The sequence below is a fragment of the Lycium ferocissimum genome, chromosome 9 (assembly GCF_029784015.1).
Source record: "Lycium ferocissimum isolate CSIRO_LF1 chromosome 9, AGI_CSIRO_Lferr_CH_V1, whole genome shotgun sequence".
Taxonomy (NCBI): Eukaryota; Viridiplantae; Streptophyta; class Magnoliopsida; order Solanales; family Solanaceae; genus Lycium; species Lycium ferocissimum.
The window spans coordinates 33,292,710-33,310,582 of record NC_081350.1 but is presented as its reverse complement, the minus strand read 5'-3'; the positions used below and the strand labels follow the sequence as shown (position 1 = coordinate 33,310,582).

General features: G+C 32.4%; 1 protein-coding gene and 1 long non-coding RNA gene across 2 annotated transcripts; one reads left to right on the top strand and one right to left on the bottom strand.

The window, feature by feature from the left end:
• The first annotated feature begins 4,669 nt into the window (after positions 1–4,669).
• LOC132030342 (uncharacterized) lies at positions 4,670–5,543 on the top strand. The gene is made up of 2 exons (XR_009408031.1): positions 4,670–4,801; positions 5,490–5,543. It is a non-coding gene; the product is annotated as an uncharacterized LOC132030342 (long non-coding RNA).
• LOC132030341 (transcription factor MYBS3) lies at positions 5,239–8,367 on the bottom strand. Its single transcript, XM_059419924.1, has 3 exons — positions 7,819–8,367; positions 6,558–6,766; positions 5,239–5,983 (listed from the first exon to the last, which is right to left on the bottom strand). Exons 1-3 carry the CDS (start codon positions 8,114–8,116, stop codon positions 5,459–5,461), a joined length of 1,032 nt encoding a protein of 343 aa, XP_059275907.1. The 5' UTR covers positions 8,117–8,367; the 3' UTR covers positions 5,239–5,458.
• Positions 8,368–17,873: the final 9,506 nt, after the last annotated feature.

Sequence of the window (17,873 nt, the reverse complement as noted above, 5' to 3'; positions counted from 1 at the left end):
AATTATATTGTGTATATAAGTTTAAAATTATTTTTAGGTATATATTGTAGATGTTGAATCCTCTTGATTTTTTACTGAGTTTATTTTTTTATATTTTTAATCACATTAGTAAAAATTCTAAATCCGCCCCGTGAGTACATGTATTATAAGTTGAATAATAAATGTACGATGACACCCAATTTCACCTTATAGAATAAGATGCAAAAGGTTCTCGGCCTCCTATGAATGTGTTCTCTTTTTCAAATACAATTCGCTGGGAAAACAAAGATCAAGCGCAGCTGCTACTTGATATATCGCTAGCATAGTCACTTCTTCTCTTTTTATTCTTAGTAAAAAGGAGATAATATTACATACATACATACATATATATATATATATATATATTAAAAGCATGAACTCCCTAACTTGAATGTTGAATTATGAAAGTACCCTTTTTATTAATTTAATTACCTATTTAATAAAAAAAAAACTAACGCAGAAGACAACGACTGGTAAAATGAAAAAATACCTAATGCAGAAGGCAACTATTGATACTGTTAAAAACGCCGTGACAGCCCCAAAGTATGGGGATTAAAATGCCGCCTTTTCTCTTGCACTTTCTCGCCTAATCGTTGTTATACTGAGTGTTCACTGGGTGATGAATTATTGGGTTTCATTGTAATGAGAAGCCAATTACAAATTTCTTTCCGGATTGGTGCTTATTGAATGACATTACTGGTCTCTTAGTATTTTTAGATGCCATCATGATTAAAAGTTTTATCCATACAAGAATTGGTTTATCCTTCACTTCATCACAACCCTAATAAGACACTGGTTTTGATTACTAAGGGAGGAGAAGAAATCATGGACAAGTATGATGAATTTTGATTAATTAATGGTCAAAGCAATGTGCGCAGCCAGATTGTTAGTTCTTGCCGTGGAAGAAAAATGTTTACAAAGGTATTACTTCGACAATCTTCATAGTTTATGGATTGAAATTATATTAAGTGCCTGTTTGGCGATGAGTAATATTCACTTTTTCCCGAAATATTATTCCGCAAAACTCCAAAAAGTTATTTTATAATTTTCGCTCCAAATCAGTCATAAAAAAAATAAAAATAAAAACTCCAAAATTAATTTATGTCCAAACACAACTTCAATTTTAAAATACCATTTTCAACTTGAAAACGGATAGTACTACTTTTCCAAATTTCACGATTCTTATCTCCAAACGCCTACTAATTTTCTTCTCTGATCTGGTCTGTCGCTCGGTCTTTTGATTACAAACTTTATTCTTTACTTTTAATCTTTGTTGGTTTTATCTAATTTTAACAAATCTGGCAGTGTCAATAGTTTGCATGTTCTTGGGGATTCCCTATGTAAATACTTCATTTATCCCGTGTAACTCTGCTTTCCTATGTAAACTTTTACATGTCACTTCTGCCAAGTCATACTCCATTATCTACCGAGACATATTTTCCTTCTATCCAAACATATTTACAATTATTCTATTTTTTCTAGCTAGACCATCTTTGAGGACAGCTTAATGCAACATCATGTTGCTCTTCCTCAATCTTGATGCTGTGACAAATATTATTTATATTACTTCGGCTGGTCAATACTCTTTGAAGGCCTGTCGTGGCAACATCTAGCTTGAAATATTTGTTCACATTTGATTTTATTTGCTCCTAATCGATCATTAAGCAAAGGTTTACATGATCAAATTATCATTTCTTCTTTTATATTGTGTAGTGTTTCGAAGTTTTTATTTATGGAGGACTACACTCATCTTGGGACCAGCGAGGAAGCATCTCTATTGGTGTTGGGAACTTTGACATGTATTGTTGTTATTGTTGTGTATTATTAGTTGTAACAGAAGAAAAAGAGGTTAGGCCTTTACTTGCTATCAGAATTAAGTCCAAAAATGTCAAAGTAATGCTCATTTGTTGTATGCTATCCCTACTCCATAATTTTAGTCTATTGGGAGGTGGAGTTGCTAATTATTCTTTTTGTATTACAGCTGTAAAGTTAGTTAATTATTTATACATCGGTTAAATGAACCGACATAGGGAAAAAAGTAGTAAGATCGTGTTGGTCATGGATAGGCAGTATGAGACTTTTTTATTTGTCTTGGATCTTTTTATTTATGGAAGAAGGTAAACTAAAGATGAAGTAAGACGGTGCATGCTATACATTGACTTTAAGATGGTGTGTAGGATTTTTTCTTGAGCTTGAGTTTCAAAGGGTCAAAAAGAAAATCACCATGCTTCAGGTATTTAACGCTTTAGTTATAAAGAAGTCATGATATTCTTCTAGCAAAAATACTACAAGAGAATAGAAGTCATAAATAACAGTAGAGCTGACTTTTATATTGTAACATAGAAGATGTTAATTACAAAGGAAGGTGAATCACATGTATCTAATTAAATTTGATTGTTCACTTGGTAGGTTTAGACGATATCCAATTATCTTTATCTCGACAAACAAGTCACCATACGACGGTCCACATTGATCATCTTGACCTCGACAAACCATTCACCCTACAACTGTTCACATTTACAAAATCTTGTACTTTATTTGTTCATGTATAATTATTTACTCAAACTTATGATTAAACTTTACAAAATCATGTACTAAATGACGCGATATACACGTGCAGCGCACGTGCTAAGAAACTAGTGTGTGTGTGTGTCTCTCTCTCTCTATATATATATATATTATATATATATAAGTATGACCCATTATGAGTAATGGGTTTCGGAGTCTCAAATAATTAACCCCTCCAGGCCAACGAAAGAGCTAATCTCTGTATATATATGAACTAAAGTTTTTAAAAAAGCATCATTGACTTATTTATTCGATGTCAGGGATGAACAAATTGAAAATCAGACTAGTTTAGTATTTTATACAAATGCGGATAAAATTATACAATTGATCTGTTATCCGTATAGATAGTACGATGACTTGATGATAGTGAGTTTGACGTCAAACGACACATTAGATCGTGTTGCAAGTCTACATTTAACTTTAGGCTAATTCGTTGAAACTAGCGATTTCAGATTTTACTAAGGTATATTTTCAATTTAAATGGAGTAGTATTAGTTAAACAAAAATTATTTAAGTTGCCAACTTAAGAGAATAGAAATCTTCAAGGAATAGACACAAAATAGAGGAATTGGAGTTTGAGGTATACAATAATCAATTATGGTTAAGTAGTAATTGTATATGTTCAAACACATATTATATAGTTATCAATTAAGTGTAAGTGTAAATATTAATGCGGAAGCCATTTATGTTCCTGCGCAATACCAGACTTAAACAACTATCGAAACAGAGTCCCATGACATTGACAGGTTATTCATATAACCTCAATATAGCGTGAATTCTTTTAAGGTTTATGAGATTCAACTGTTGACTAACCAAAATAAGAGTGCTAATGTTACTAAAATTCTTATTTGTGATCTAAGAATAGCAAACCTCGATACAGAAGATTTGTAGTTCTCGTATTAATAGATGAAATGTGTAACACTAATATCTCTTTTAAAATTATTTTTAAGATTTTGGATACACTTGAATTTTTTAAGACTTCTCTTCCTTCTCCGCTGATTTTTTTTCTTTCTAAATTAAGAGTTGACCGCTCGCACACTGTATCCTCTTCTCTAATGTAACAAGATTTAGTCGTCTGTTATCCGGCCCAAACAAGTTCAGCCGACCAAACGAAAATGACCAGTGAATTACAAATTATAAATTTCATTTATGTTGTGACCACAAATTCAACCAATAAAATGGTAGATGGTTCTTTAATGGACTCTTTTTGGTATGTATTTGATATGAACAAATCTGAAGAAAGCAAACACTATAGTACTAACAAATTAAGAAAACAGATTAGGATGATTTAGTAGTAAGCGCCTATATCTTCAATCTATGGATACTCTGTTCGAGTCACGATAATAAGGTAAATAGATCCCTCATGTAAAAGTAGAGTTAAGGAGCAATTTTTTATTTTTATCAGATGGATTGGACTCTTGTGAACTTTCCTCCATACAGATGATCCAGAACGCTACGTATAACTCATGTTTGCTTCATAATGATAGTATCTGAACCGGCTTGCGCGTCGACTATTTTATCCGACACTGCTATACGCCACCAGCACAAATGCTATATAACTCGGCGCACCGAGAATAGTTCTGCACTTACAGCAAGTGTTGTCTAAGCGCATACTAATTTGTAGGGTTCTGCTGTTGAGCCATTTGCCCTCCACTGTGAAACACTCAACTCACATTTATCTACAGGGGTGTTTTGTGTGTAAGTCCATTTTTGGCTACATTCAGTCATTCGCCTTCTCTGACTCGTATAACATCTTTTCAACTTGCTCACAACTCGACTATTCCACTTTTGGCAGATACTGCAAGACATCTTTTCTACTACCATTTTGTCAGTATCTTCAATGCAGTACACCCAAATTTTTGTAGGCATTCCCTTGTCGAATTCATTTTCTTAAACACCCCTTGTAGAATTCATTTTCTTAAACACTAGTGGCATTTCTGCACACTCAAGTAGAAGGAGGAAAGCTAAATATCCACTTACATGTACTCCTAAACACACGTCCCAATGACCATTCCAAGATTTCTCATATATATATATATATATATATATATATATTGGTTCTTGTCTTTGAATCAACATCACATCTCCAACCACACCAACTTTTTGCAGAGCAGTATGCCAATTCTTAGCCCAAATGTAGCTGGTGCATGGCTCGAATTGCATGCATAATGTTGTATTGGCAGCATCAGTTTATCATTGCTCAGTTCCTTCAGGAGTCAGACCTACAAGGAAAAGACAGAAAACCAATATCTTTAACTCAACTGCTCTCTCCACACAAACTTAACCCAAAGAGAACTTCTTCGACAGTGGAAGATATTAACCAACATTCAGATCCAAGAAGATTCCAAAGCACCTTATCAAGATATAAAAGCTCAGACAGGAACGCCCTCTTTAGAGTCCTGCCATTCTTTTAAACTATCTTCATATCTAATAGTCATATCCTTTAACAAGTTGATACTATTATTTAGCTACAAAAACATGCGCACAATTTTATTCCATATTTGAGTCATTCACATCGCCACAAACTTATTTATGCGCTGCCTGGTAAGGATAACAGGCACACTCAGGCAGAGAACAAGAATCCCTGTTTCTTCAAATCTGAGCTGAAAAAATGGACTTCCACTAAACCAAAAATTAAAAGAATACCAAGCGGGAGAACGAAATTTTTTTGACCCAAAAGTCAAAACGTCAACAACTTGAATACTTCAAAACATGAGCGTCTACAAGCTACGAGTATTGCCAACTAACAGTTACCACCTAAACCAATCTTATTAAGATCGACCCAACAAATAGAACTATAAACTAACCCAACCAAATTACAGAACATTATCATCATGTATTAACAGAAAACATATCATGTGAATGCACCCGACTAAACTGCATGGATTGGACTGTGGCTAGAGTTCATGCCTGAGCTACCAGATGAAGGATTATTAGCATGAAAAGCTGACTGCCTGGAAGAGCCCTCGACCAGTTCTAGTGACAGAGACGGTGGCTTGGCAGCATCACCAATGGATTCACCTAAACTTAGCTTTGACATACCAACCAGCTCATCAACATTAATCGGACTCTTTGAATGAACAGCTGTTGGTTTGAGAATTTCATGGGTCTCTGCCTTTGCTGGCTCTGCTGCAGTATAACCCGGCCAACATGGATAAGGCATCGGGAAAAATGGAGCGACATAAGCAGGATATACAAGTTGATGAGGGTATTGTGAACTTTCTGGTTTGGGTAGAGAATGTTCCCCATCGTTGGAGTTGGCAGAAGCGGCGGACCCCATTGATTCACATTCTTCATCCACAACAGGAGCAGGAGGCAATGGATTGTTGCTTTGCATCTCGGCTTGTGGAGCATCATCTCCGAGGAAATCCCTTGATATCATTGGAGTGTCCCCCGACTGTGACATTAACAAAAAAGAGAAAAAACAACAAACATAAGTAAATTCACTGAAAACATATTCAATCCAAATGTATGGCGTGTGTATGGCGTGACATAACATATAGGCATGTTCATCTTCTTGTCTTTTCTAATAATCATGGTGTCCCGACTAGCCGGCGCGCACCTCGACTAATTCCACGGGATACCTGCTATCTCCCACCAGCAACACGTACCAGGTAACTCTGTCCAGTGTTATTGTCTCAGCTGGATTTGAGCCTGAGACCTGGTGTTTTTTCCCTATAACCGTGGTGCCTGGCCAGCTTGTTTGCAGCTCTATAGGCATGTTCAACTTTGATATAACAGATGATAGCGATGGAACAGAACTAAACATCTAGTTGATAAAGCTTGCAAGATTGCTATGGTAATAGAGAATCATTATAGATGTCCTAGATAGAGGAGAATAAGATGGGTAGAAAGACAACACCTTTTATTTAAGATAACAAGTTTACAATTCGATGGTGATAATTAGCCAATTAGGTCTATAAAACTTAACGGGGCACATTAGAATCATATCTTAGTGAGAATTCACTTACTTCATCAGCAACAATATCAAACAGACTAGAGCGTCTTTTTCTCCTTGACATATTAGTTTGCCTGATGAAATATTTCTGGGCGTGGCTTGCAACCTGGGTGGGCGTTCTAGAAATTACATAGTTACGAGCAATTCCACGCCAATCACCTTTACCGAGTTTCTGCAAACCAAGTAGAAACATCCTATGCTCCTCCTCAGTCCAGGGAACCCCTGCAATTAAGTTATAAGTTATTTCAAGTTCCAACATAGCAAGAAAACCGACTGCAATATAAATCCCTCAGAAGCAATATGAGCAGTTTATCAACTTCGGCATTTCTGAAAAACCTTAACCAACATAAAGAGGAGAAAAATTCTATTGACTTAAAATCAAATTTTTCCTTAACAAGAAGTGCTTCTGTAAGGGATGAAGAATAGCAAATCAAGAAAGTTTAACACAATTAAGCATGAAAATACAGGTCACTTTCTTCAGCTCACTCTCTCTTTATAAATGAGAACAGATTGTTAAGAATGCAGAAATCTCGACCCATTTTCACATTGTAAAAGTCATCAGGAAAGTGAAAAAAATTCCAGGAGATAAGGATAGCCAACAAAACTCTCAGTCTGCATTAAACAGAACAGGTCAAATGGATGTCCAAGAAGTCATTGAAACAACAACAGCTGAGTGTAATTAGAGTTTCAAACAACTCATATAGAACTAACTTGATTCTCAAGCTCATAATTGCATTCTTTCACAAGAGTGATTACATGTGTTAAGTAGTCAAAAATACAAAAATAAGGAACTTAGAAAAAAAAAAAACAATTCATAAACTGGCAATGTTTTGCAATAAATCTGCCCGTACCAATGAAATGATCCAGAGAAGAAAAACAAAAAAGAAGAAAGATATCACAACCCTTTTTTTACACATTTCCTATTGACTGAGTAACTATTTGACAACAAATTAGATGGAGAAAAAAAGATCCACTTTTACCAAACTGAAAGCTCACAAGATCTTTTTTTCTTCTTCCCTACTTACCAAACCACAGATTATAATTATCAACTTGAAACACATGTCCAAAACATCAATACTACCAGATACTACAGCTTTTTTTTTATTTTTATTTTTGGATAAATTACCAAATACCCCACCTTAATCTTTAAAAATGCAAACTTTAACCCCAACCCACAAAGTCTCAGATTAGTAAACACACAACACAACCAAGAACCCCAAAAAAACACAATCCCTACAAACCCAAAACACAAAATTAATCAAAAAAAATGAAACCTTTCTTTCTTTCACGACTAGATGAAGAACCAGCAACAAAATCCTCAGAAGCATAACCATCAGCACCACCACCACCAACAGCAATATGATCAGGTGTATCACCAGGTGAATCATGAACAACACCATTTAAAGGTGTATTCCCACTACTACTAGTAGCAAAATGGGTTAAATTACCCATACTTGCACTTTTTCTAATCACCCCATCAGTTAATCTTACACCAAATAACTTTACACCTCTGTTAGGACATGTTCTTGAGTTATGCCCGTTAGTACTACAATGTGAACACCTTCGGGTCATGGTTAAATAACCCGATCCAATCAAATCACAAACAAAAAAACAAGATCCAAATCCAAAAATGGGGTTTGGGTCTTTTTTACATGATCCAAGAAAAGAACAATAGCTAACTAATTTTGGGGTTCTTGATTTTGGGATAAGGTGTTATATGTGATTTTTTTTTTTTTTTTTTTTTGTTGCTATAATCGAAGATATAGATATATATAGTGAGAGAAAGTTGAAATTTTTTGAGAGAAAGGGAGGATGGACACGACAATATAAAAAAAAAAATGTATTTAGGTTTATTTAAGGTAGAGATAAGAAAGGAAAGAAACCACTTGGTGTGTAAGGCTGAGGTGGCAATGTGGTAATTATGTGAGGTAGGTGGCTTGATTTTTGGGTTTTGTAGATTTTAGATAATGTAGTTTAATTTTTTATTCCATCTAGCGGAGACACATGTTTGAGAAAAATCTACCATTTTTAGATTTAAATCCAGATATTTTTATTTGTTTTTTATTTTAATAAAGTCTTCTACTTTTCATATCATTAATTTATGACTTATTTTATGATTTGAATTTGTGATGTCTTGCACACTGAATTGTTCTTGGGGACTCTTTGATGATGTGTTTACAAATCAAATCTAATAGATATGTTTGCACCAAAAATAAAAAATCTATATATGAAATAGAATCTGATTGCTTAAGTGAGATTATTAAATACTAAATTCCTTCATAAATGTGTGGTTGGTTTTAAAAGGCATTTTCACACATGAGTCAAACAATTGATTTTTGGTTATAAAAATGATCTATTCAGAAAAATAACTAACTTATATAGGTAAATAAAGCAAAACTAAACCAGATGAATGCGTTTGGTATGCTTTTTTTCATAAAAAAGACTATTTTCCTTGATGAAATTATTTTACGGTGTTTGATTGCTTAAATTTCCTTTTTTTTTTAAAAAAAAATTCCCAATTGCCATATTTTACACAAATGGGGTAAATATCACCGTATAAAATACATTTGTACTCAGTCAAATGGTTGTAAATGATTTAGCAAATAACTTTACAAGTAAAATATCTTAGGTTATATCAATAGAATCCCAAAGATGAGTTTGCAATCTTAATTTTCTTAGCATCTATACATTGTATGTACCTCCTAAATAGCACCCTCAAATTTCTAAAGTTAGGCGGACAGATAATCCCGATAGATAATCATTTTGGGAAGTTCAAGATATCATTATGAAATTGATTTCCTTAGAATAATTATAAGTCGATAATTATGTGCCGTATTTGACGTAAATATTCTTTCGTTCACAACATGTCCTAGCTAGGAAGAAAAACAAGTCAATTTGAATACCAAAATTCCCTACCTCATTAGAAATCCACAACAAGCAAAACAATAATAATGCAAAAACGTGTGGAATATTTGAAGGTTTACGGTGTGTTTGGCAGGAAGGATAATGTTTTTTTTACAAAAAAAAATTGAAAAATAATTTTTTGAAAAGTAAGCTATTAATGTTTGATACTTACATTGTACTACAAATATTTATATATAACATAGATAAATACTTGGGATTGGAGGGGGGTGGGTGGAGATATGGCGGTGGGAGTGAGGGTCGTATGTGTTGAAGGATGGGGAGAAACGATTTGCGTGGATACTACTTACAGACTTGTTTTCTCCATATTTAGAAATTTTTAAATATATAATTCACTTTTTTAGAGAAAATATTTTTAAATTTTTTGACCGATCAAATATAAAGTAAGATTGAATTTTGTTTGGAAAGTATATTTCTTCCTACCAAACACACCCTTAAGCTTTTTTTTAACTTTTCTGTCAAGGCAAAGAAACTACTAGAATACTAGTAGGTCAAACACGTCTAAAGAAGTAGTAGCTGGAGAAGAATTGATCAATAATGACAGCCAAAGTTTGTGGAAATTACGTTTTGAGACTTTAGTCAAAAGGAAACTTTATTTGCTTTTACTACTTGAGCGAAAAGACAAAAACACAAATAAAAACAAATAGTGTATATCTTTATCTAGTCTCTTTAATTAATGAGAGGTGGATTTGATAGTGCATGTATTTTCAATACAATAATGATAGAAGAACAAGCTAAGGATGTCCCTCAATAATAGAGAGACAATCTGATTTGTTTTGAGAGATTGAGCCCCAAAAAAGAACTGACCCAGTTTTATTTTGGTATGGATCACGTGATTGTTTATGGGGTTTTGAAGAATTAATTGTTTTTTTAAGACATTGACATTTGCAATTTACTGTCTGAATTAATTTAAAATCCCGGACCAAAAAAATTAATTCAAAATCATGGCAAATGATTCACTGGATATAATATCTTTTACAAAAAGATTCTTTTTAATATTATTTTTTGTTCTTAAATTACTGGTATATTTCGATATTGGTCTTTGTGATATCTGATGAAGCAAATTTAACTTTTAATTAATTAAAATATGTTTTTAATCCTTTTAGCTGAGAATTATATTGTATTTGGACTACTTTTAAGATTATATTACTGTCAAATATGGAGTAACATTACAAGCTTAACATAACGCATGGATAATTAAGTAGTGAAACGACTAATATTTATGATAAATCTGTGAATATTCACAAGCAAATGGATTAAAAATGCACATTTTAGCTAATTAAAGATTAAATGTGCTTAACTAAATATCACAAGGATCAAAATTAAAATTTATTAATAATTGTGGGATCAAGGTGTTATTAACCCTTTTCAATACTCAAATTGGAGATTTTTAGTTAAAAATAGAGGAATTTCAACTGTCGCACCTTTTTGAAGATATTTTGTGGTAGCAAAAGCATTTCTTATATTTTCTTCGGAAGTTCTACTCAATTTAAAGATTCTTTTTTAGATTTTTTTAAAAACAGTTCCAAACGAAAAAATGACAAACCTTTTTAAAGGACTTTGTTTTGAAGTACGATTTCAAGTGCATTCTCGAGTATAACAAGACGAAGAGATTGGATGGGGGATTATTCAATCAAGAAGAAAATATTGGAATCAAATTCTTGTGCTTGTTGTGTATTTTTCAGTAAACTTCTCACTGTCATACGTACATTAAGATGATGACCACTACAATATGTTTGTCTACTGTGTTTCGGTTATCGCATTATCTCATTGTTGCACATATTCCTTTTTACAAGTGCTCTATACTGTTTTTCCTAATAGTTATCATGTTTTCTCTACTGTCATATTTTTTTTTTTTTCATAATTGCTTTGACTTACCGTATTGTTTTCACCTTTAGTTTTCGTAAACAACCTCTCAATTTCCACGGCGCAGAGATCAGACACTCTCCTCCTGCACCCACTTGTGATACACTGGGTATTTTATTGTTGTTGTAGTTAATTCTTCAATTTTTTTTTGATACCTGCAAATCGTTTCCAAATTTTATTTCGCTTCTAGGTTATTTTGCAAAAACAGATGTTGCATCTAGTTTAAAAGCTTCAAGCTAAAAATTAATTAAGGGAACTCGAAGACTAAATGGACTGTAATTAATTCTAACATCAACGTCCTATTTAAGTGATCATTAATAAATACGATGAACAAATAAAGAGATGATTTAAGCATATATCGATCAAGTAAAAATTATTAGTACATTTTTTATCGCAATATTAGTTACAGTAGGTTATGTTAGTAATTATTATTTTATGGACTCACATATGAATATATCTATACATAGATATGATGTCATTAAATGAGCCCGTTTTATGATCTAATAAAAAGTATTTGGGCCTAAAAAGTAAATATCAACTAATATGCATTGGGGTTAATCTTATTAAGTAAAAACTCATTGGCCTTTTCTAGTGTCGGAAACTTATTGAAAAGGTATTATTTAAACATGAAAAAGCACTTAAGCTGATTATATAAGGATGTGGTCCTTAAGTTATAATTTCTTTCAATCAATTATTGTAATGGTACAAGGTTAGTGTCCTTACCATTCTTCTAGAATTATATCTCTGTATGATGATTTGCTTGCGATTTCGTGTACTATATAAAATTATCCAACAGGTTACTTTTCTATTTTCGAATTTCCCGACTTAAATCAAGCATTATTATGAAAAATCACGTCTTATATCATAAGTAAAATTTACAATGCAATATCAGTTCTCAAAATTCATTAAAGAAGAAGAAGAGAAGAGATTAGTTTTGATTTATCCATTACCTAATCCACATAAAATGGAATGTGATAATGGAAAACTTTTCCAGCCGAAAAAAGGGATATGGTTTATCCTTTACCTTCAGTCAGATAATCAGGCACGTAACTACTGTTGCGGTGCTTTTGTATGGTTTAAAAAAAGGAAAAGACAAAAAGAGTATGGACAAAGAAATAACTTCTAATTTCTCAAGCAAGAAAAATACCAACGAAGGAACAAACATTAATCATGTTGCTTTTGGATTCGCTTTTCTCTTCCTTAAAAAAAAAAAAAAAAATTAAAAAAAAAATCGCTTGGTTAATTTTGATCAATAAAAATTGTCAGGAGCTCATCTGAACCCATAACATTCGACATATGTAAGATCCTATTAAAATAATAGAAAATTTAAACCAAAACCATAGTTTAACAGTACAATGTGTATTATATTAAGAATTTGTATATAGTAGAAATATCTCCGCTACTAATAGAGGAGGATTCAAAATTTAAAGTTTATGGATTCTTACAACAGCTACACAATGACCTCAAATTAATAATATAATAATAATTGAATTCAATGTCAAATATTTATAGATAAGATAATAGCACTTTTAGACCTTCATTTTTTTGATAACTTTCAATTTTAATCCTTCTGATATCAACTTTTAATTATTTGAAATATGCTCTTTTGATCTCTCGATGTTGGAAATACATTACAATGTGTTGGTGATAATACAATGAAATTACAATTATAATTGAAAAAATTAAATGAAGAAATAAAATTATCTTCGGCTGAGGCGCGAATATCTCGCTCTCTTTAAGGAGATTCAAGTCCACTGCAAAGATCTGCTCGTCCAAAGCAAGAATCCCTTCTCGACTTGTCCTTCCGGATACAACAACCCGATCACGTCATATAACTCAACAAACCTTGACAAGATGTTGAGTCCAAAGCTCCACCAAAAAGAAGAACACCTTCCTTCAACTAATAAACTCTCTTTTATATTCCTCACTTTTCAAGAACTCTCCAAAGTATATATTTTTCTCTACCATAAGATAAGGATGACAAACTATTTATAGTTGAAAAATTCATCCTTGAATTAATTGGATGAAAAGAGTGGATAAAAGGAATAATAAAGTGGTGTGAATATGAAGAATAATGGGTAGAAGGTTACAAATGTTACAAAAGAATACTGTCACATAATGGTCACTAAGAACGTGCGAAATTAAGAGACCGTTTCGGTCTTATTATGCCTCCAACGGAAAATGAGTTACTGCCACTTAACAATGAATAAGAAATGCACCATTATGGATACTTTAATATGAGGCAAAGAACGGACACATCAATTGCCACTATGAATTGGATAATGAATCAAGAGAAAGACACTTTAATACAATTTATTTTAATATTAAAATGCTTAATTTGACCATCACAATGAGCCTATTTTTAGAAGTATATTACCCTCGCAAGTCACATTTGGAGTAATAATACAACTTTAACATAATGTGTGGTTAAATTAAATGGTTGAATGATTAATATTTCAGAAAATTTTAGACTATTCACAAGCCAAGGGATTAGAACAAAAAAAATTCCATAAGGGATTAACGGTGAACATTTCAAATAATTGAAGGTCAAATTTGCTTAATCGGATATCATAAGGACTAAAATTTATTAATGTTCGAGACTAAAGGTATGATCAACTTTTATAAATATATATAGAGTAATTTGGGCAAAAACTTCTAAATATATATTAATCAATAATCAACCTTCTAATCCGCCCCTAGCTTCTAGTCCCTAGTCGTAATATACTTAATTTTGACTTAAATCCCAACTTATTTTCATTGTAAAGTTTAATACATTTACGATCCCCGAATGATACCATTCTCTCAGGGTAAGATTACTAATGTTATAGTCCAACAAGTAATGAATAAATGGGAAACATTTTACTACACAAGATAGGAATATGCTTCATTCATCCAGCATATTTAGCATTGTTTAAGCAAGAAATAAAACCATGTTAGGGTACACCATTTAGATGATTAGACAACAAAAAGTGATTTAACCCATCGTGCTTTGCCGTACAAATGTAGGTGCTCTTTCTTAATTAAGTATAATCAATCACTTCTTTTTATAATCTTATTCTTAGGGAAAAGAAGGAAATGTGGGCGGAAGGGTGTGAACCTACACTTCACATGCACATTCACATCCACAAATGAGCAAATTGCACTTGAGATTCTAAGTTATGTTAAAAGTACTATGTAAGGCATAAATTTGTTAAACCTACACTTCACATGCACATTCACATCCACAAATGAGCAAATTGCACTTGAGATTCTAAGTTATGTTAAAAGTACTATGTAAGGCATAAATTTGTTCTTCTTAACTTAGGCCCATCCATCAATATGTCGTTATTTTTATTTTGTAACAACATATGTATGTGCCTAATTTATCCTCTTATAAAGCTGTGGAAGTTTTATTAATCCACATTTCAAGCTAGACACAAACAGATTTGACAGAAACAATTGTACAGGCCGCGTATACGTGTGTGTGATTGAAAAAAATTGACAAATTTATAAAGAGCAAAATACTCTGATTCTAAATTTTTAGTTTCTCATTATACTGATTTACCATTAAAAAGATAATGAAGTATAACATCCAAAAAGAATGGCTCTTGGAGATCTAAAATACACTAAAACATGAAGTATCATTTTTCAACATCTCAATACTATAAGGTAAACTTTTCGTTAGACACGAAGGAAACGTTAGTTCTTTCATTTGATAAAAAAATGCATATATATATGCTTCTTGTATTTCGGTATATTAGAAGTATTTTTGGTTTCTCGCCACTAGGTGTTTGTTATATTGAGATTCGACTAAATTTAGGTTCATTCCAAAAAATTTTACATTAAAGTAAACCGCTCCTTAAAAAAAGGGTAAATTTATATTCAAGCTTTAAAATCAAATCTCTAATTTAAGATTAAAAGAAATATTTACTATTTACTGCTTTACCGCAACCTTCTTTATAGATGAGAATGCTCCAGACTGGACAAGATGGGACAGAACATGAGCCGTCAGTCCGTCACTTTGAAAGTTATGGTAATAAGACAAAATAGTGAAAATGATAGTATCATAACTCCACTGGATCTCAAATTTTAGTCGTTTTGACAGCATTAAATTTCTTCAAATATTGACATTTTGATAAATATTTTATGATCAAAGCTAGATATTTATTTAAATATAAATACATATAAGATTTTAACAGATAAACAATATATTTAAATATATTATTTTATTAATTTAGGCCATTAATTTATTATGTGATTTTCAGATTTGTCAAAAGAGAAGGCATGCAAAGGCAGCATCACATGGGCCCTCTCATGTGGTCGGCCGTCCATTGCGTTGATTTGAAATTCTTATACCCCTATATCCGAATTTTAATATCTTATCTTATAAAAAGAGCTAATTAAAAAACCTTATCACTAACTTATCCACATTTCGCAGCCTTTCATCTTCAGCCACTTTTTTTCTCTTTCTATATTTATCGAGCCCCACTTTTGGAGTCAAAATATGTGGAATATTTAACCTCCACATGATCAATTAACGGCTGGGATTAAACATGATGACGTACCCATAAGCACCATATTTAATCTAATTTCGTATAATGTATAATCTACGGGTGTGTTTTGAGATTAGGGCTTTAGCTTAATTATTATAAGGCCGGGTTGTCGAAGTGCGCGCGTGCGCTTAGTTGAAGATAGGTATCGTGAAACTTTATTCTTAAGTGGATCACTTCAAAGCTTCCTCTCTTTTATATTTTCCTTCCCTATTGTTCATGGACCCCGTCTATGAAATTTAAAATGACAAGAAGAACAATACAAAATAACAGAACAAAAGGTACTTCTAAGTTCTAACCATTATTAAATGAAGAATCAAAGATTTTTTACTACTACTATCTTGTTAACTTTTTCAACTATCACAAATGTTGGAGTAATTATTTTACTTTCAGAAAAATGAGGAAGAATTTACTAATTCCTACAAAGTACTGCTGTTAGATATTTTGACCGTTGTATCTATACCACATCACTCATTTTTTCCAATTAAAAAAAAAAAAAAAAAAAAAAAAAAGATACTTCATACACTTATTTCTCAAGAATAGAAAATTGAGGGGTTTGATTTGCTAGTAATTAAGAGTTCATATTTTCAAAGACTATTACTCATCGACCACGCATACTGGGAACAAAAGGCGTTGGCAGATGCACTTGCTAAGGAAGGATGTTGTCTCAAAACTTCACCCTACCCGTTGTAATTTTGGAGCAATCTCCTCTTTTTGTAAACACAATGCTGGAAGACCAAGGACTATCATTGACTCATCAACTGCTTCCCGTGTTATTCCTCTTTGTAGTGACTTACTTATGAGTCCCCCTAGCAAGGTTCTAGCACTGCTAATGCTTGTATGGTAAGTAACACTGACCCTTTGGTGCTTTCATAAAACCTGCTCGCTCTTTGTATGCCGCTTTTGTTATAATATAATATAAATATTGTTTGCTTGAAAAAAAAAAGGAGTATTGTGTGTTTGGTGACAGTTATTTAATGCATTTGATTGCAAAAAATATTTTTGAAGAAAAAACGTTTTCTATCAAGCGGACAAATCATGACTCTCTTTTATGAGCCAAAGTTAGTTTTATCTATAAATATCTCAATTTTACCCATTAATATTTACTCTAACCAACACTCCATCGAAAATTTCATAAACTTTTCAACACAAAAGCATTATTCAATTTATTTACATTATCCTCAATTTTTATGAAATATTTTCCTTCATATATAGAAAATACAAATTTTTGGAAAAAAAGAAAAAGGACGGAAAGGACGACGACAACAAAGAAATGGTCACGTGATGATGAAAGACCAGTTGGACCTGGCCATGGCATTTGAGGGCTCATATTCATAGTGGGCCCACAGAATCATTTTATGATGATCAAAGGTGTTCCACATGTCGTCCTAAACTTTCCTTCTTGTCTGTTTATTTTTATTTTTTAAAATTGTTTTTTGAGTTACGATGTATCACCACGTGGCTACTCAAATTATTGCATTTTCAAGTGATTGGTTCTTTTATCTCTTGAAGATAACGTGCTTGCTTCTCCAATAAGACTGGATTTAGTTGGGACTGGCCATTTTCTCACCCTCCCACCATAATCTGCTGTTTCTTCTAAAACGTTAATCATCTGCTATTCAAAATTAAATAATAGTCTGAGTAATATAAATTCCCATAGTGTTTGGTTTATTATAGAAAAGACGCTTTTTACAAAGAATTTCTTCACTCCATTCTAAAATTTAAATTCAAGATCTTTGATTAAGGATGAAGAAATCTCATCTATTGTACAATATCATGTGGATAGTGGCGGAATCAGGATTTTAACTAAAGGGGTTCAAAAATATAAAGAAATAGCCAAATAAAGAAGCTAAAAAGGTTCAATATATACTATGTATGCATACAAATTAAATTTCACCTTGTATTTATAATGTAACTAGGAAATTTAACCGCGCGAAATAACATAATTGAACCTTATTTTATTTCTTTTAAATTTTCTCACATCATCAAAATTGCTTAAAGTATTAGATCTC